This window comes from Salminus brasiliensis, chromosome 14 (genome assembly GCF_030463535.1).
Source record: "Salminus brasiliensis chromosome 14, fSalBra1.hap2, whole genome shotgun sequence".
Lineage (NCBI taxonomy): Eukaryota > Metazoa > Chordata > Actinopteri > Characiformes > Bryconidae > Salminus > Salminus brasiliensis.
This window is the reverse complement of record NC_132891.1, coordinates 34,731,969-34,752,468: the sequence shown is the minus strand read 5'-3', so window position 1 is coordinate 34,752,468 and position 20,500 is coordinate 34,731,969. Positions and strand designations below refer to the sequence as shown.

The 20,500-nt window shown below is 40.3% G+C and overlaps 4 protein-coding genes across 4 annotated transcripts; 1 reads left to right on the top strand and 3 right to left on the bottom strand.

The window, feature by feature from the left end:
• Window positions 1-628: 628 nt before the first annotated feature.
• Window positions 629-3,823, top strand: LOC140577432 (urokinase plasminogen activator surface receptor-like). The gene is made up of 5 exons (XM_072697416.1): window positions 629-677; window positions 2,350-2,469; window positions 2,560-2,703; window positions 2,934-3,038; window positions 3,330-3,823. Exons 1-5 carry the CDS (start codon window positions 629-631, stop codon window positions 3,548-3,550), a joined length of 639 nt encoding a protein of 212 aa, XP_072553517.1. The 3' UTR covers window positions 3,551-3,823.
• Window positions 3,824-8,829: 5,006 nt separating this feature from the next.
• Window positions 8,830-10,265, bottom strand: LOC140577198 (epidermal differentiation-specific protein-like). The gene is made up of 2 exons (XM_072697049.1): window positions 9,245-10,265; window positions 8,830-9,096 (listed from the first exon to the last, which is right to left on the bottom strand). Exon 1 carries the CDS (start codon window positions 10,258-10,260, stop codon window positions 9,256-9,258), a length of 1,005 nt encoding a protein of 334 aa, XP_072553150.1. The 5' UTR covers window positions 10,261-10,265; the 3' UTR covers window positions 8,830-9,096; window positions 9,245-9,255.
• A 1,527-nt stretch (window positions 10,266-11,792) lies between these two features.
• Window positions 11,793-12,927, bottom strand: LOC140577261 (epidermal differentiation-specific protein-like). The gene is made up of 2 exons (XM_072697152.1): window positions 11,912-12,927; window positions 11,793-11,836 (listed from the first exon to the last, which is right to left on the bottom strand). The coding sequence occupies exon 1, from the start codon at window positions 12,925-12,927 to the stop codon at window positions 11,923-11,925; it is 1,005 nt and encodes a 334-aa protein (XP_072553253.1). The 3' UTR covers window positions 11,793-11,836; window positions 11,912-11,922.
• A 2,891-nt stretch (window positions 12,928-15,818) lies between these two features.
• On the bottom strand, window positions 15,819-18,394 carry LOC140576981 (epidermal differentiation-specific protein-like). The gene is made up of 2 exons (XM_072696723.1): window positions 17,357-18,394; window positions 15,819-16,588 (listed from the first exon to the last, which is right to left on the bottom strand). Exon 1 carries the CDS (start codon window positions 18,327-18,329, stop codon window positions 17,811-17,813), a length of 519 nt encoding a protein of 172 aa, XP_072552824.1. The 5' UTR covers window positions 18,330-18,394; the 3' UTR covers window positions 15,819-16,588; window positions 17,357-17,810.
• Between the last annotated feature and the right edge of the window lie 2,106 nt (window positions 18,395-20,500).

Below are 20,500 nucleotides of genomic sequence, written 5' to 3'. Positions count from 1 at the left end.
GAGTGTTTATTTTATAGAGTGTTTATTTTATAGTGTGTTTATTATATAGTGTTTATTTCTTGAGTGTTTATTTTTTAGAATGTTTATTTATAGAGTGTTTATTTGTAGTGTTTATTTTATAAAATGTTTATTTTATAGTGTTTATTGTATAGAGTGCTTATTTTATAGAGTGTTTATTCTACAGCGTTTATTCTATAGTGTTTTTTGTATAGAGTGTTTATTTTATAGAGTGTTTATTCTTACAGGAACGGTTGCAGCTGCAACAACTGTAATTTCCCTCCTGGGATCAATAAAGAATTTCTGAAAAAAAAAATGCAAAAATAATAAATAAATAATACATGTCATACTTGTGTTGCTCTCACCAAGTAAAATTACTTGTATGTGTAACAAACTTGGCGAAATAAAGAGATTCTGATTGTGATTCTGATCCTGTTTTTGTGCTTCAGGAGACCCTACTGTATGATAATAGTTGGTAGTTTCTTGGTTTAAACAAGAAATAGTTCATTCAAATAGCAATTCATGAGGTTTTAACAGGAAACAGGAGGAGGAAGAAGCCCTTAGAGAACCTATAAAAAAAAACATAACCCTTGGTCCTGGATCCTCTGCTCACTTCGTGAACCCACCAACAATGAAGCTGCAGATCACGGTGGTGCTCTTGGGAGTGTTTTTCGTTGAAGGTATAAAATTTCTTATCTTGTTTTAAAAGGGGGATGTAATTTTATCTGCATATATCACATATCACTATTCCTGGTATTTCTTTGTCTACAATCAGGCCAATTATGAGATTTGCGTTTGCGTGTTAGGGCGACATCTTTAACATGTAGGTGCATTCCAGTCACCCCAGTAGGTGAATTACAATGGACTAAACAGGTCATTTGGACATTTTAAGTGAGATTTTAAACAATAGGTAGTGAAAGTGTTCAGCTTGAAGGGAAATATTCACCATCAATCACCATCATATTATAAATCATTTGACACCAATAGAAAATTGTGAATTATAGAAGGTGAAATACTGAACTTACAGTTCCCATTATCAGTACATAGAAGGGAGACTTGTGGGACCTGCTGGTGCAAGAAAATCAAGTGATGATCCTGAGGACAGATAGTAAAGCGATATATCATACCGATATAATAATTCCATAAAATTAGAAATTTTGAATGTTATAACTTTCAACAATCATTATTTACTATTTATATTTTATTTGATAGGAATGATGTAATTGTTTCAATACAATTGTATGATCGAACATTTGTGCTACGGAAATATAATAATATAATAAGATACGGAAATACTATAAAAAACACACATAGTTCACATTTCTACACCTTAGTCATTTAGAGTTATGTAGAAATTCATGTACGTCTAAATTTAATTATTTTATTATTATATTCTTTATTTATTTATTTATTTTTGTTTAATTACTTAATATTCATCATGTTGCAGCCAGCAGAGCTCAAAACAACCGCATTGCTAGCTAAGTTTACTAATGTTAAACTTCAAAGTAAACAAAAAAACAATGATTTGATGCTAATGAAAGTTTAGCATCACATCCATTAGCTGTGTTTCATTAGTTCTGTTAGCATCACATCAATGTTTTTTTTTGGTTACTTTGAAGTTTAACATTAGTGAACCTAGCTAGCAATGCGGTTGTGTTGAGCTCTGCTGGCTGCGACATGATGAATATTATATAATAAATAAATAAATATAAATAATAAATCTAATAAATTTAGATGTACAGAAATCTATTTCAATGTCTTATCTCCACAGGCTAGACTAGCAGCTAGACTTTCTTCACTCAGCATGGTATTTAATCCTCCCAGAAGGATACGTTAACTTCTCTTCATTTTTTTATGCATGGCCCTTTGCAACAAGAGTAAGTGGAGTAAGGCGGGGCCCCTTGAGGAGGTCGGGTCTTTTCTACTGTAATTGAAAACTTTGAACGTTGCTGCTGTTGTAGTTTAAAGTTAGTTAAAGTAGTAAGAAGTTTTTAGTACTTCTTACATAAAAGCAAAATTCATATAATTTGTAGCGTCAGTCTTCTAACAAAAAATATGGCACAGCACAAAATATTGAAGTGTCATATGGAATCGTAGCCCATTCCTCATGGACTGTGGCCTCCAGTTCACTAATATTGATCAAATCCCTTCTTTTAATTCTTCAAATGAAATAAATATCTTCTTGGGGTATTTAAATTGGCCTTGTTTGATTGGTTTATTGCTGAAACAGCTGGAAGTTTGTACAATTCGCTAATAAACCTAATTTGGAGTTAAATCATTTTGAATGTCTATCTGTTGAATGTAACTGTGCTTATTTTTTTATTTTCATATTGGATTCTTTCTGTCTTCTAGCCTTCAGCCTGCAGTGTCATGACTGCAGACTACAGCATCATGAATTTTGTACAGACGCATACAATCATGAGAGAGAGTGCTCTGATCAGTGTGTCCGACTGACCTTCTCTTTAAGCATGGGTAAGAGTAACTCCAGCATGAATCATGAGTAGATCTATCTGTACATCTTTAGTAATGCATATTAATGTTGTCAATGCTATTTGTCTATAGGAGGTACACAGATTGATAGAAATATAAATGGCTGCCAAGAACCCGCAGTTTGCATTAACGGGAGCATAAACACTGGACATCTGAAAGCATCTCTGAACTCTGAATGCTGCACTACTAACCTCTGCAACAATGAAAAAATGCCAGGTAGCAACTTCTTTTGAAGCTTTTGAGAGCAAACCCTGAAGCCTAAGAACTCATTAACTTATTCTTTGGTGGTTTATGAGATTTTCTACTTGTATAGAACAGAACATGGTACCTTTTCATTAAATGTTTTAGTAGAATGTGTATGGTTGTTGTGGTCAAGGTTGTGCTATGATGATAATAAAACGTACTGTATCTTACTCTGTATCTGATGGTTGTGTTCAACTGTTAAGCTTCACAGAAGCTGCCTACCAACGGGAAGAAGTGCTGTCTTAACCAGGACTGCTCAAGCACAGTGAATTGTGAGGGAGATGAAGACTTCTGCTTTATTGGAAGAGGTAAAGAACTACCAGGTCTCAACCTCAAAACTATCTGTCTGTCTATCTATCTGTCTGTCTGTCTGTCTGTCTGTCTATCTATCTATCTATCTATCTATCTATCTATCTATCTATCTATCTATCTATCTATCTATCTGTCTGTATGTCTGTCTATCTGTCTGTCTGTCTGTCTGTCTGTCTGTCTGTATGTCTGTCTGTCTGTCTGTCTGTCTGTATGTCTGTCTGTCTGTCTGTCTATCTGTCCCTCTTTATCATTTATTTCCTGTATTTCTTTTGTTTTTTCTTCATCAGAAATACCTTTGGACGAGGACTTGATCTCTTTGAGAGGATGTGTGACCAAAAGCATCTGTGACCTAAACATCTCATTATTGAAAAGATTTCTAAGGCTTGATCGATCAGTACCAGTCAATATGAGCTGCTGTCAGGGGGGTCTGTGTAACGCAGCTGAGGGGATTAAGCTGAGTCTCCTGATCATGCTGGGACCCCTGCTGTCCTCCATCCTCTTCCTCTGAATTCTCTGCACAGCTTCCTCAGGCAGTGATCTGTATACAAGAAAGTAATACAACAAATAGGATCTCATACATAATGTGGCAGCATAATGAGTCCCAGTGCTTTAGTTGGCAGTGTATTTGTTTTCTATTGTGATTTGAAGTTATGTTTTTCTGTTCAGTGCACATATCGTCTCTGTCACGCTAAAACTACTTTTTGATATAATTGTGAATCTGGCAGTTGTTCTTTACCTTGTTCTAAGTTCATGATAAATTGACCAATAGAAATGCTCTAATTGACTAAGCCTTTTTATTGACTTTTATTAAAAGTCGATATCCAATCTTTCATTTGTGCTTCCATTGGTGTTTTGTGTTAAAATTTATAATCAGATTTTTTTCTGTGTGTGTGCCTAACTGCTTTTAAGGTTAGGATTAGGGCCTGGGTTAGGATTAGCTATTGGGCTGAGGTTAGAGTTAGGATTAGGGCCAGGGTTAGGATTAGCTTTTAGGCTGAGGTTAAGGTTAGGATTAACTATTGGGCTGAGGTTAGAGTTAGGATTAGGGCCAGGGTTAGGATTAGCTTTTAGGCTGAAGTTAAGGTTAGGATTAGCTTTTGGGCTGAGGATAAGGTTAAGATTAGGGCCAGAGTTAGGATTACCTTTTGGGCTGAGGATAAGGTTAAGATTAGGGCCAGAGTTAGGATTACCTTTTGGGCTAAGGTTAAGATTAGGGCCAGAGTTAGGATTACCTTTTGGGCTGAGGTTAAAGTTGGGATTAGGGCCAGGGTTAGGATTAGCTCTTGGGCTGAGGTTAAGATTAGGGCCAGAGTTAAGATTACCTTTTGGGCTGAGGTTAAGATTAGGGCCAGAGTTAGGATTACCTTTTGGGCTGAGGTTAAGATTAGGGCTAGAGTTAGGATTACCTTTTGGGCTGAGGTTAAGATTAGGGCCAGAGTTAGGATTACCTTTTGGGCTGAGGTTAAAGTTGGGATTAGGGCCAGGGTTAGGATAAGCTCTTGGGCTAAGGTTAAAGTTAGGATTAGGGCCAGGGTTAGGATTAGCTTTTGGGCTGAGGTTAAGGTCTAGGGTCCAGGGTTAGGATTAGCTTTTGGGCTTCAGAATCTTTACCTCAGTTTATCCAGATGCTTTACTGCTTCTACTGCACTGATCTGCTGTTGATGTGTTACTGATACTCTGTTAAAAGTTTATTATTCAGGTGTAAAAGCTTTACCCTGAGTTGTACAAAAAAAGGATCATCAACATGAAGGACTCAGTGTCACCAAACATTCACATAATATCACAATTTAATGGCTGTACATTTCTTAAAAATAATGACAATTATTTAAATATTGTGAAAATGAAATGAAATGAATGGAGTGATCATGATGTGGTTATAAAATCACTCTCTACTTCAATACATACACTATTTGGACAAATATATTGGGACACTATCTATTATACATTGAATTCAGGTGTTTCATTTAGTCCCACTGCCACTTGTGTATATAATCAAGTCTCTAGCCATGCAGTCTATCCTTCTTACACACATTAGTGTGTATGTAATAGGAGACACCGCTGCACCAACAACAACAAGTCAGCTGGTAAAATTTAGACCTTCCCTCCTAGATCTTCCTCCATCAGCTGTGAGTGGTATTATTATTGAACATTGGGAGTGTTTAGGAACCTCAGCAACTCATAAAGACCAGATAAAGTCACAGAGCGGGGTCAGGGGTCCGAGTGCTGGGCTCAGAGCATAGTTCAGAAAAGCCTCCTAATGCCTAATTTGTAGGTGTCCAAATACTTTTGCCTCCATAGTGCAGATGAACAGCTGAATTCTGAAAATCAGATAGACTCAAATTGAGACATCTCTTTTCTCCAGCCTCAGACTAGAGCTTTTCAAAATGCCTCTTCAGTTTAACAGGTTTTTAAATGACATTAGCAAAATGTAAAACAGTCGATGTGCCTCACACTATTTTTACTTCATCAGCAATAGATCATATATCTCACTTTCTCAAAACTACAGGATAACTGAAAGAGTTGAGGGGTTGGTTGGTGGCTGACAATTCTTGTAAGTCTATGCTTTTTAAGTGTCATTGGTTTACAGTAAAACTGTGGATTACACTCACAGTTGGAACTGCTTCCTCTTTATGGAATTCATCAGATCTCCACTAGATAGCAAAGGGAAGCAGTTTGAGGCCTTACATGGAAAAGACCACCATCTACTGACTGTTCTTATCTTATCAACTGGCTGTTTGCTCACTCTTATCATGACCTAATCATGTAGTTTGTGTGTCTTTGGCTGACGGCCTATAAGTCAGTATGCTCAAATATGATGATCTTGCTCATGGTATTTCTTCTGAAGTTGCTACAGAACTAGAGATGTGAGATGAGTCTGCAAGTCTGTGAACAGTGTGCAACACCTCTTCTATATTTTAAAGGGTGGTTGAAACCCTGAATAGACCGAATTCACACAGGAAAGCAGAGTCAGTGGCTCACATCACAGCACTGAAGTCAAGTGTTAATTAAGACAGAAAGTTTTTTCAGAGGGTAAGTTAAGTTAAGGTCTTAACTTAACTTAACTTAACTTAACAGTCTCTTAATGATTCGCATGTTATAAATATACTTGAAAATATAATATAGTAATACATTTTCATTTATATTAAAAAGTTTTTAAAAAACGTATAATGCAGTTAAATTTAGTTTAATATACTTCATAAATACTTTGTGAAGTAAAATTACATTTCCCTTAAAGCTCACTTGAAATATGTTATATATATATATATATATATATATATATATATATATATATATATATATATATATATGTATAAAAGGTATACTTTAATAAATAAATGAAAAAAAGTAAATGAAGTAAATAAATGAGTTAAATAAATTAAGTTGTACGTAAAACTGGATATATCCCACATATTACTCAACTGTTTTAGGTTAGGTGAATGTTTGTGTTATTTTACAGGTCTTTGAGTTCAATTGACTAACTAATAAACTAATTGAGTTTATTCAGTTGACACTGGCAAATGAACAGAGATTGGCCCATACAAGCATAAAAAGCTGAATTGAGTGTCTAAATAAAAACATATTTCATGTATATTTCTAATACACTCAGTGTTTATTAGTAATATTTTGTATTCATTTCACATTTAACAGTAAACCTTTATGTAAAATAAAGGTTTATATACATATGCAGTAGTACGCTTAAAATAGCTCCAATTAACCACAGCTAAGAACACAATTAAAGTTATGCATTTATACTAATTTTGTACAATTAAAGTAGAATAAGTACAAAAATAGCTCACTGATCAAAGTAGACAGAAAGAAAGAAGAAATTTTATTTGAGCTGTTTATTGGATTTGCAAATCACAGACTTGTGCATATTCACATTCACTGCAAAAGCTAAGATCATGGCAGGGAAAATAGTCTGAAATCTAGTTGTGAGGTGTTTAATATTTAAATAATTAATAAGATGAGTCTGCAAGTCTGCAACAGTGTGCAACACACAACAGTGTGCAACACCTCTTCTATATTTTAAAGGGTGGTTGAAACCCAGTTGCTATCTGCTGGCAGCCACAATTCACTGAATATTTACCACTGACCATTCCTGGCAGCACTCAGTCAGTGCTAGTCATATATGGAAGTCCGAATTCACACAGGAAAGCAGAGTCAGTGGCTCACATCACAGCACTGAAGTCAAGCGTTAATTAAGACGGAACGTTTTTCAGAGGGTAAGTTAAGTTAAGGTCATGGGGCAAAAGTACGAGTTCTGAATTATACAGCTCGTTTTTGATCTTCATCAGATCTTCAGAATTCATCAAGGAAGTGTTGAGGCCTTATTCTTGCATTGAAAAGATCTGTATTACTCTGCATCTGTATCCGAACTAACCCAGCTAACATGTCCATTTGGGGCCTGTATGGGTAGCCCAGAGAGTTTTGTTCTTGGGTTCCACATTGGCCCCACAAATGGATTTTCAGAGGGGGTCAGTGATGGGACCAGGAGAGGTTAAACATGGACACCTGGACATCTGGATTGTACACAAGTACAGTCAACACAAGTCAAGTCAAGTCAAGCGGCTTTATTTTCATTTCAACTACATACAGAGTACAAATGAAACCAAACAATGGTCCTCCAGGACACAACACAGTGCAGACAGACAGTGCAACATAATGCAGACAGTGCAGACGAGACACAGAGTGCAGACTAGAAAGTGTAAATAAATAAATAACAGCTCTGTGCAAAATGCAATGTGCAACTTATGCACAATCAATGTACAAAGAGTCCAGTGATGTAGTGGGGTAGTATGTAGTGCAATGCTTTCACATTGTCTGGGATTCACATCGGGTGAATGAGTCTGTGTGCATGGAGGACTCCATCCATTTAGTCTCTGGAGTTGAGAAGTCTGATGGTTTGTGGGAAAAAGCTGTTGCAGAGTCTCGTCGACTCTTGGACCGGATGCTGCGATACCTTCTTCCTGATGGTAGGAGGGAGAGCAGTTTGTGAGGTGGGGTCATTCACAATGCTGGTTGCTTTGTGGATGCTGTGGGTGGTGTAAATGTCCATGGTGGATGGGAGAGAGAATCCGATGATCCTCTCAGCTGTCCTCACAATACTTTGGAGGGTCTTGTGGTCGGAGACGGTGCAGTTTCCAAACCAGGCAGTGATGCAGTTGCTCAGGATGCTCTCTATGGTGCCTCTGTAGAAGATGGTGAGGATGGGTGGAGGAAGACGGGCCTTTCTTAGCTTCTGGAGGAAATAGAGACGCTGCTGGGCTTTCTTGGCTGTAGAGCTGATGTTCAGGGTTCAGGTGAGGTTCTCTACTAAGTGGACACCAAGAAACGTGGTGCTCTTAACAGTCTCTTAATGATTCGCATGTTGTAAATATACTTGAAAATATAATATAGTAATACATTTTCATTTAAATTAAAAAGTTTAAAAAAACATATGATGCAATTAAATTTAGTTTAATATACTTCATAAATACTTTGTGAAGTAAAATTACATTTCCCTTAAAGCTCACTTGAAATATGTTATATATATAAATGTATAAAAGGTATACTTTACTAAATAAATGAAAAAAAGTAAATGAAGTAAATAAATAAGTTAAATAAATTAAGTTGTACGTAAAACTGGATATATCCCACATATTACTCAACTGTTTTAGGTTAGGTGAATGTTTGTGTTATTTTACAGAACACAATTAAAGTTATGCATTTATACTAATTTTGTACAATTAAAGTAGAATAAGTACAAAAATAGCTCACTGATCAAAGTAGACAGAAAGAAAGAAGAAATTTTATTTGAGCTGTTTATTGGATTTGCAATCACAGACTTGTGCATATTCACATTCACTGCAAAAATCATCATGGCAGGGGAAATAATTTATATTAATTAATAATATTAATTAATAGTATTAATAATATTAATCTTCTAATATCCAATAATAAATGCCAGGAGCATTTTTACAGTGAGAGTTTTAATCATATCAATTCTAATTTAGATGTCCTGTGATGTCCCGGGGCACCGTGGGAGTGTGGAGGGTCCAGTGCCAGTAAGGTTCACTGGAAACAAGAGAAAACAGCACACAGCACAGAGTTTAGATCATCAGATTAAAAAGACTGCAGCCATTTTTATCATTAATTAAATGTTAATAACAGCTGACTTGTAAGTGGATTAAGACTGGATGGATGTTGAAGGAATCTGTCTTACCAAACCCTGCTCTAGATCTTCTCCTCCTTGAACTCGGTGGTGATAGAGTTGCCAGCCTGGCACCTGTATTCCCCATACTCCACCATGCTCTGAGAACCAGTGGTGATGGTCAGCTTGACTGGAACCTTCACGTCCAGCTGCTTCCTCACCATGTTCACCATGAGCTTGGTGTGGGGAGGGATTTTGGCAGGCAGGGAAACCTGAGTGCTCTTCCTCTCAGTTCTGGTGTTGCTGCTCCCCTTCTGCACAGTGAAGGTGTTGCTCAGAGAAAAGCTCTGCTGTACTTTCATCATTTCTACATTTACAGCAAATGACGTTCCCCAGCTTAGTTGTGTTGAATTGCTAAAGCTGAAGCTATCAGTGATGGAGCCCTCGTACTCTTTACTCAGCTCAGTGGAGAAGCTTTGTTCTTGGTCTCCATGGTTCAGACCACACAGGGAGTCGATGACCACCGAATTCACATGCTCTTCTTTCTTGTCCCACTGGATCTCTGCCTCTATGGTGGGTTTCCCTGGTTTCAGAGGGCGCAAATGAGACACTTGGTCATTGAACCAGCCGTACGTAGGCATGTCTCGAGATGCTCTGGCCACCAGCTTAGCACCAGCTCTGTTGATGTGCTGATAGAGGACCCATGCTCCTCTCTGAACCTTGTGAGAAGACGCCAAATCGTTGAAGGAGCCATAGCACAGGTTGGTTTCAGTGGTGAGGACAAGGCTCCTGCCTCCATAGTTAGCATGCTCATAAAGCGTTATCTGAGGATTGGTCAGGTCCTCCGTCACCTTCTCCAGAGAAGAAAAGGCGTCGTTGCTCTCCACTCTGGCGTACTCTCCCTCCTCGTACACATACTGAGAACCACTGAAGTTAACATGTTCATGTGCAACCCATGGCTCCCCGATCACCTTCAGAGAGGAGACGCAGTCGTTGAAGTTCTCCTCAATTAAGTTACAGACACTGGAGGTGAACTCTCTACTCATGCCCTGAAAGTCAACATGCTCGTAGATGATGATCTTGCTCATGGTGTCGCTCCTTAAGTCGATACAGAACAAGGTGAGTCTGCAATTCTGTGAGTAGTGTGCAACACCCCATCTGTATTTATAGGGTCGGATGCCCTGATTCTACTGATCCTAAATCAGTGTAGAACCAGAGTAGACATTTCTACTTCTACTTGTTTCCAAGCTAAAACCAGTTAGAACCAGTTTAAACCACCTGTTAGCTGTTGGCAGCCACACTTCACTGAATACTTACCACTGAACATTTCCGTCTGCACTCAGTGGTCACAACAGAAGACAGAGTTGACACAGAAAAGTTGAGTCAGTGACTCATATCACCGCACTAAAGTCAAGCTTTAACTGAAGCCTCTCAGACACTAGGTTAAGAACACAGGGACAAAGGTAATAGTTCTGTATTATACAGCTCATTATTCCCAGCCAACACGCTCATGTGGGGCTCACATTGGCGGAACATGGCCAAGGTGGGTTCCAGGTGGGCATGGGCTCTGAGTGGGTTTGTACATGTGTCATGGCTTCCCCAATGGGCCTGATAGTTACAGCCCACCCATAATTTCTCATAGGTCCCATCTAGACCCCATGTGCAGTGTACAACCCAAGTGAGGTCCATGTTTAACCCCTCCTGGTCCTATCAGTGACCCTGGTGGGCATCCATATGTGGGGTCAATGTAGAAACCGAGGACAGAGCTTTCTGGCTCCCAGCTGTGCTGCCCGTACAGGCCCCACATGGACATGCCAGCTGGGTTGGATCAGATCTTTAGTGTCCATCAAGGAAGGGAAGAGGCCTAAATCAAAAACTTCTTCAGTTACTCTGTGTCTAAATCTGAACTAAGCCTAAACTCTAGAGCTCATAATTCAGCCTATGAGTACTGCACACAGGGACAGCTGTAACAGTGGAGGGGTTGCTAAAATATTTTGTAAATGGATGCTTTTCCATTACCAACCCAAATACATAAAAACCCTTAAAAATAATGTTTAAAATAGTCATTAAAATTCAACGTAGGGTTCAGTGGCATTTAATAAGCATTCGGTTGAATGTTAGTTGAAAGTCAGGTGAGCATCCATGAGTGCATCTACAATGGACCATCCAAGTAAAATGGTACTGCGGAATCTACAACAGAAGCTCAGGCCACAATCAGAGACACATATTTCATATAAAGCCTCCAGCACTGCCAGCAAGTAAATGCAAGCAGGGAATGCTAACTTTTCCTGTATATCATATAACACATCCAGTACCGCTAGAAAGTAAAGGAGCTCTTCAGTTTTCTATATTTCTGCATAATTCTGACCTGAGATGCTCAAATCTTCATGTAGTTTCTCAATCCAGCATACAAGACCCCAATTAAACACATGACACAGACATGTAAAATATTTGACATTGTTTTATTGAGCAAAATTACTCAACAAGTAGGTGGAGCTTAGCTTTCAGGTTCTGGTAGTAACCCTTGAGGCGCAAGAACTTCAACCAAACATTTCAGGGAACTGGTTTGGAGGTATTGTGGACCATTTCTGCTTTAAAGATTCCCAGTGAGAGTGTCAACGGGGCACCATGGGAGTGTGGATGGTCCAGCGCCAGTAAGGTTCACTGGAAACAAAAGAAAACTGCACATGAGTTTAAATCATAACCACTACTTACAGATGTTAAAGGAATCTGTCTTACCAAGCCCTGCTCTAGATCTTCTCCTCCTTGAACTCGGTGGTGATAGAGTTGCCAGCCTGGCACCTGTATTCTCCATACTCCACCTTGCTCTGAGAACCAGTGGTGATGGTCAGCTTGACTGGAACCTTCACGTCCACCTGCTTCCTCACCATGTTCACCGTGAGCTTGGTGTGGGGAGGGATTTTGGCAGGCAGGGAAACCCGAGTGCTCTTCCTCTCAGTTCTGGTGTTGCTGCTCCCCTTCTGCACAGTGAAGGTGTTGCTCAGAGAAAAGCTCTGCTCTCCTTTCATCACTCCCACATCTACAGCAAATGACATTCCCCAGCTTAGTTGTGTAGAATTGCTAAAGCTGAAGCTATCAGTGATGGAGCCCTCGTACTCTTTACTCAGCTCAGTGGAGAAGCTTTGTTCTTGGTCTCCATGGTTCAGACCACACAGGGAGTCGATGACCACCGAATTCACATGCTCTTCTTTCTTGTCCCACTGGATCTCTGCCACTATGGTGGGTTTCCCTGGTTTCAGAGGGCGCACATGAGAAACTCGGTCATTGAACCAGCCGTACGTAGGCATGTCTCGAGATGCTCTGGCCACCAGCTGAGCACCATCTCTGTTGATGTGCTGATAGAGGACCCATGCTCCTCTCTGAACCTTGTGAGAAGACGCCACGTCGTTGAAGGAGCCATAGCACAGGTTGGTTTCAGTGGTGAGGACAAGGCTCCTGCCTCCATAGTTAATATGCTCATAAAGCGTTATCTGAGGATAGGTCAGGTCCTCCGTCACCTTCTCCAGAGAAGAAAAGGCATCGTTGCTCTCCACTCTGGCGTACTCTCCCTCCTCATACACATACTGAGAACCACTGAAGTTGATATGCTCATATGCAACCCATGGATCCCCGATCACCTTCAGAGAGGAGATGCAGTCGTTGAAGTTCTCCTGTTTTAAGTTAGAGACACTGGAGGTGAACTCTTTGCTCATGCCCTGAAAGTCAGCATGCTCGTAGATGATGATCTTGCTCATGGTGTCGCTCCTGAAGTCGAAACAGAACGAGGTCAGTCTACAAGTCTGTGAGCAATGTGCAACACCCCATCTGTATTTATAGGGGGCGCAGTGGAATTTGAGAATCAGATTCTGCCGATCCTGAATCAGTTTAGAACCAGAGTAGACATTTTTGAACTTCTTTACAAGCTGAAACCAGCTGAAACATGTCGTTATCCGCAGGCAGTTGCACTTACTCAAGGCTTACCACTGACCCTTTTTGCTTGTGCCAGAGTCGGTAGCTCCTTCATTGTTAAGATGTTAAACGGAGCATCAGTTAAATGTGCTGTTATGTATGGTATGTGCATTGTTACACAATTCAGGTTTGTATTGTTACCAGCAGAGCCAGCAGCTCCTCCCAATCAAAGCCACCAATATGTGCAAACTGATGAACAGCTTTCCCTCACTTAGGGCAAGAACTTACCAGCGCAATGCTGGTGAACAATACTCCCTAAGCAAACAGGGATGTAGATACAGAATAGTACTCTGTTGCCGAAGGCGTGTCACTCAGGGCCGCTGTTGTGGATAGCCTGGCGCGCCACGTGGCCAGAGGGCAGAAAAAGTGTGCACGGCTGTCTCGTGCTAATAAGCCCTCATCTGCAGCTTAGCGGCAACATCAAAGCATGCCAGAAGCAGAACCATGTGAGTAGTTTCTTTCATGCTGCAAGAGGCTGATGGGCTGTTGTTGTCCTCTACCTGGAAAATGCTGCTCCCCTGCAGCTCGGCTGTTCCTCCTGCTTTGTGATACCAGTGACCAGACATTTTAATATAGTCCCCTTCGGAGTTGTTTTTATTCAGCACCCTCTTTTTGGGCCACAACTGGAAAAATTGTTGGTACCCTTCAGTTAGTGAAAGGAATAACCCACAATGGTCACAGAAATAACTTGAATCTGACAAGTTTTATGAAAAAGAACAAATGAAAATTGAACACTGAATTTGATGCTTCAACAGACTTATTTTAAAAAGTAAAACTCATTAAACAGGCCTGGACAAAAATGATGGTACCCTAGAAAGTAATGTGACCAAAAGGGACATGTTAAATCAAGCTGTGTCCACTAATTAGCATCACAGGCGTCTACAATCTCGTAATCAGTCATTTGGCCTATATATAGGGCTACAGGTAGTCACTGTGCTGTTTGGTGACATGGTGTGAACCACACTCAACATGGACCAGAAGAAGTGAAGGAAAGAGTTGTCTCAGAAGATTAGAAAGAAAATTATAGTCAAGCATGTTAAATGTAAAGGTTATAAGACCATCTCCAAGCAGCTTAATGTTCCTGTGACTACAGTTGCAGATATTATTCAGAAATTTAAGATCCATGGGACTGTAGCCAACCTACCTGGACATGGCTGCAGGAGGAAAATTGATGACAAATCAAAGAGATGGATAATATGAATGGTAACAAAAGAGCCCAGAAAAACTTCTAAAGAGATTAAAGGTGAACTTCAAGCTCAAGAAACATCAAGCTCAAATGTCAGATCAAACCATCCGTCATTGTTTGAGCCAAAGTGGACTTCATGGGAGACAACCAAGGAGGACACCATTGTTGAAAACAAATTTTTAAAAAGCCAGACTGGAATTTGCCAAACTACATGTTGACAAGCCTCAAAGCTTCTGGGAGAATGTCCTATGGACAGATGAGACAAAAAATTCACTTTTTGCCAAGGCATATCAGCTCTATGTTCACAGACGGAAAAATGAAGCATATCAAGAAAAGAACACTGTCCCTACTGTGAAACATGGAGGAGGCTCTGTTATGTTCTGGGGCTGCTTTGCTGCATCTGGCACAGGGTGTCTTGAATCTGTGCAGGGTACAATGAAATCTCAAGACTATCAAGGGATTCTAGAGAGAAATGTGCTGCCCAGTGTCAGAAAGCTTGGTCTCCATCGCAGGTCATGGTTTTTGCAACAGGATAATGACCCAAAACACACAACTAAAAACACCCAGGAATGGCTAAGAGGAAAACATTGGACTGTTCTGAAGTGGCCTTCTATGAGCCCTGATCTAAATCTTTGGAAGGAACTGAAACATGCAGTCTGGAAAAGGCCCCCTTCAAACCTGAGACAACTGAAGCAGTGTGCTCATGAGGAGTGGGCCAAAATACCTGCTGTGAGGTCCAGAAGTCTCATTGACAGTTACAGGAATCGTTTGGTTGCAGTGATTGCCTCAAAAGGTTGTGCAACAAAATATTTAGTCAAGGGTACCATCATTTCTGTCCAGGCTTGTTTCATGAGTTAATTCTTTTTCTTTTTATCTTTTTAAGCATGGTTGAAAAGTAATGTCTGACTGTCACTGGTTAATTTTTTATAGCATTTTTATTTATTATTACTTTTGATTCAAGTTATTTCTGTGACCATTGTGGGTTTTTCTTTCATTAACCGAGGGGTACTAACAATTTTGTACCAACAAAAAATAGTGAAAGCATTATTTTATTAATTAAATGAGTTTTAATGTATTAATGTCAATTCTCAGGTAAATATGGAATTTTAAAAGGTAAGATAAAGGTGCAAGTACTACGTACAGCGTACGTACGTATCCACATCATCTTAAGCAGTCTTTCCACTGGTAGCTTCTTCCTGTCTGTGCTGTCCTGTCCTTTCTTTTAGGCTGCAGGGGTTAAGTCCTGATCTGCCTATGCTGGTTTCAGGCAGACTGTCAGGGATCAGTCTGATTTGCAGACTGGTCTGCAGTCAGACTTTTAAACTCACAGTGACTGAACTACCCACTACCCATAGAATTTTACCCTGTCTGCATCCTATATATCTTATTTATATATTCTATACTTTACTACCTCAATACCTGCTGTCGGCATATAATTTCACAGCATATTACATTTTATGCATCTTATTATCAATACCTACCAGTGAAATATCAATTCAATTCAATTTTATTTCGATAGGCTTTTTACAACAAATGTGGTCACAAAGCAGCTTTACAGAAATCCGGGTCTGAGCCTTTTTTGAGCCATCTAGTGGCAACAGTAGCAAGGAAAGTTCACTTTATCAACTAGCACAACCATAACAGTGGTTCCTCTACAAAGGGAACAAGCAAAATAAAAGAAATGAACAAATAAACCAACATAATTAAGATTTCTTAGGAGGAAAACCTAGATTAGCATAAACACTGGATTTATTTAGGTTAACATAGGGGAAATAAGGGTGTCCCGCAGACCAGGTTAAGTGTGGTGTACAGAGTTGAAGAGATGGTGGTTCGTTCTTTCTCAGCTCCTTAGCGCTGGTCCCAATGATGGGCTACTACTAACCCAGTTCAAGTACTTCCTAGGATACTACCCATGGACTCCAGTCATTTCCGCCTATAGAAAGTTATTTGTGAAAATGGGGTCTGAAGCTCCTTCACAATCCAGGCTGGTTCGATGGAAAATTGGTGGCCGCAGCCTCTGTGGTATTTCAGGTAAACTGTGGTTAGTAGATCCTTGGCCATCCCAGTCATGCTTACTCCCTACCATCGTTCAGGCCATGCTGTCAGGTTGACCAAGACTGGAATGTGGACCCACTGGATGTTGTGATCAATACCCTGGTATATGGGCTAGTCCCTACACTGGACTGAGGTGCTGGTTGTTGTTCTGGATACTTCTTCTAAGTGATTAGGAGGATCCACAGCCACATTGTTTCCCTGTTATTCTGGAAAATGAACAGAAATAAAGTATTACTGGGTTTGGGTGAGTGTTCATGGGCTCCATAAATTGCTTGTTTAACAATTTTCCATTACTGCACCAAAAAATAAAATAAGTAAATAGTTGCAGTTGCTGATTCTCAGTGGGCTAGTAATAGTCTATGCATTTCTAAAGGTAGGTGTGATTATTGCTCATTGTAATACAGTAGAGTTGAATTGTCCATATAATCAACCAATAATCGACTTTCTGTTTAATTTGACTTGGTAATCCACACCTGGGAATATTTGCATTTTGGCTGCTTTGTGGATTTATTTATTCGACAGTGTTTCTGATGTATACCCATGAATATTGCATTAACCAGAGGCGGATTAAGAAGCATCCAGAGTGTAGAGCACATACCAACAAAACATACCACTAATCCATACCACATACCACTAATCTATTATATGCTTTAATATCAAAGCATTTTAATAAATTAACCATGGTTATAAGCATAAAAGTCCATGTACACTTAAACATAAAGGTGCCTCAAATGGGTCTTTGAGGGATGCCATAGGGATGTAATAGAGATGTTTGAGTATGAAGAACTTTTAAATTGGTAAATAACCTTTACATAAATTGTTGGTTCTTCACGCTCACACATCACTATTGCAAACATGGTTCTTAATGAAACCAAAAGTCTACTACATATCATGCAGCTATGGCTGCCGACGTAAAGTGCCACACATGCCACACAGTTCGAATCGGGTAGCAAAACAAATCAGGTAACATTTACCATCATGCTCTCTGCCACGCCATGCTGTTCAAACTAGCGAGACCGATGATGGGGGTGGAGTTTAACTGTTATGCGCACAAAGTTTGCGGGACTGGGAGCCCTGGACGTCCAGCTCGGCCTTCCCGCAGGCTGCAACTGGTAGTAGTGGTTGTCCCACGTCGACGTGTAGCAGAATGCACCACAGAAGCAAAGGCACCTCCATCGCCCAACAGGGTTCGACTCCTGTCAACTGTACACTCCCCTTTCAAAATAAAAGTCCTCCACCATTTACAAGTCCAGCATTTGCTCAAGTCCTCTGCTTTTGGGTAGGCAGTTTAACAATGAGAGCTGAGGCTTTTTGCAAAGCAAAAAAGCAGAAAAAATTTATAAAATAAAATAAAATATATTTTATAAAAATATAAAATAAATTTTAAAAATGGTTAAAAAAGACCCTAACAGCCTAACAGCTCTGCCTTTATTTGGATTTCCCCGGCTTCAGAGGACGGGCATGAGACAGTAAGTCATTGAACCAGCCATACCGAGGCACGTCACGAGACACTCGGGCCACCATTTGAGCACCCCTCCTGTTACCATGCTCATAGAGGACCCATGCTCCTCTCTGGACCTTGTGGGAAGACAGCATATCGTTGAATATGCCATAAGACAGGTTGGCCTCAGTGGTGAGAACAATGTGCTTGCCCCAGTAGTCAAAATGCTCGTAAAGCGTTATCTGAGGATTGGTCAGGTCCTCCGTCACCTTCTCCAGAGAAGAATAGGTGTCATCGCCCTCCACCCTGGCGTACTCTCCCTCCTCGTAGGCGTACTGCGATCCTTCAAAGTTGACATCTTTGAATGCCACCCATGGCTCCCCGATCACCTTCAGAGAGGAGATGCAGTTATTGAAGTTCTCCTCAATTAAGTTACAGACACTGGAGGTGAACTCTCTGCTCCTTCCCTGAAAGTCAGCATGCTCGTAGACAATGATCTTGCTCATGGTGTCGCACCTGAAATCGAAACAGAACGAGGTGAGCCTGCAAGTATGTGAGCAGTGCTCAACACCGCCTCTTCCTTATTCCTGGGAAGTGCAGATTCTGCTGATCCTGAATCAGCTCAGAGCGCTCAGAAGAGACACTTCTGCTACTGTTTCCAAAGCACAGCCAGTTCAAACCAGCTCAAACAGGTTTTCGCTGCAGGCAGTTAAACGTCACAAAGACTTCCCCTTGACCATGACAGATGGCAGCATTTACACGGGAAAGCAGAGTCAGTGGTTCCTATAACTGCACTGAAGTTAGGTGTGCTTCTTTATACAGTCGCTGTAGAGTTTCTCTCTCCCAGTGCTTCACAGATCCCCACGCTCAGCATCCTGAGAGGGAAGGGTCGACCTACAAATCAAGTAGAGGGAGGCTACGAAGTAACAGGACAGAGAAAACGCTAAAACAACACCTTTCCCTCATTGAGCAGACTGGCACAGAGATGGTACCTTTGGGTGCTCGCTTCAAGACATTAGGCCTCAGTTTCCTCTTTAAAAAGGCAGATTGCTAAAAAATAATGGGACTGGGACTTATTTTTTTTTTGTTTAGTTTAAAAAAATGCTTTATTATTTTGGGGAATTTACTGTAGAATTAGGGTTTCTTTAATGCTTATTTTTATATTTAGAATTTTTAATAGTTATGTTGGGTTTTTTAATACAAAAGTCTTTTAGTTTAGCCATTAGTTAAATAAAGTCAGATTTTGCACAATTACGTTTTTATCTAATTGTATGTATGCCTATATATATATATATAGGACCAGTTCCACAAAATAGGACCCTGGGGACACACAGGCATCCACTGTATTTAGAATGTTGTGGCTTTCTGCTGGGGGGGGGGGGGGGGGTGTTCAAGTAGGCCTAACCTGTAGGACCATGGCAGTGTGTCCCCAGTGTGATACACACACACACACACACACACACATTTACTAATTTAGCAAAACCAGTAAATAGCCTTAATAGCCTTAATGACCCAATCACCTTGTCCTTTCAACCTCCCTCAGAACTCCCTCCCCCAGCCACGACATCCTAACTATGGTGGATACCCATGTGTCCCCTTTGTTTTGTTAAGTGTAGGTATACGAGATATGGTTAATTAATACATTGATTCTGATTTAAGGACAGTAAAACAAAAAATGGTCACTGATTAAGGGCCAACATAGGCACACCAACCAAGACTGGGAGTCAACCAACGTCAGGCCCATTGTCATTAGACTCATTAGCAAAGGCCCATGTATACTTGGTATCAAAACAGATCAGAAGCCCAGGTTCGAGCCACATCAATGTTGCTATCAGGGAAAAAGTATCAATCTAAAAGTAAACACTATAAGGACAATGCAGTAGATTTTCATTTCAGTGTTACTGCAGTGTCCAAACATCTTCATCTCTCTTCATCATGTACGTTGTGTTATGACAGAACCTAATGTCAGACAGTAGCTTCCTACATATGGCCTAAAGTGTCACAACTAACCTGCTGCTACTGTTAGTGTAATAACTCCCGTCAGTTGTGTAAAGACGGACAGTGGTGTAATTTCAGCCTCTAATGTGTAATCACAGTGGCGTTTAACGGCATTTAACTGTGTGAGATGCCTTCATTCATTTTAAAATCCCTCTGAAGCCCTTCTTGTCAGACTCTACAGCGCCCGCTACTGGTAAAAGGGAATGGGACTAATCTAACAAGCTAAGATACTCAAATCAGAGGTTTTTCTCTGTACTTCAATATAACTGACCACTTTATGTCGCTGACTGGCCACTATATTGAAAGCCTGGAAGGCAGAAAGGGCTGTGAATTTAGATGGGCGTGTCGGGGTTAGATATTTTTGAGTGTTAATGGTTTTCTAAAAAAAGAGAGACAGAGAGAGAGAGAGAGAGAGATCACTGATCATCTAACAGGTCTGATCTAACCATCCTCAACCAGCTGCTTTAGACCTGATGCTTAACTGGATTAGGCTGAGATTAAGGAGCCATGATGAGGGTTAGGATTAGCTTTGGAGAACAGGTAGAGGTTAGGGTTAGGATTACAGCCAGGATGAGGGTTAGGATTAGCTTTTGGGTCGAGGTTAAGGTTTGGATTAAGACCAGGATGAGGGTTAGGATTACATTTTGCGTTAAGGTTAGGGTTAGGATTTGGGCCAGGA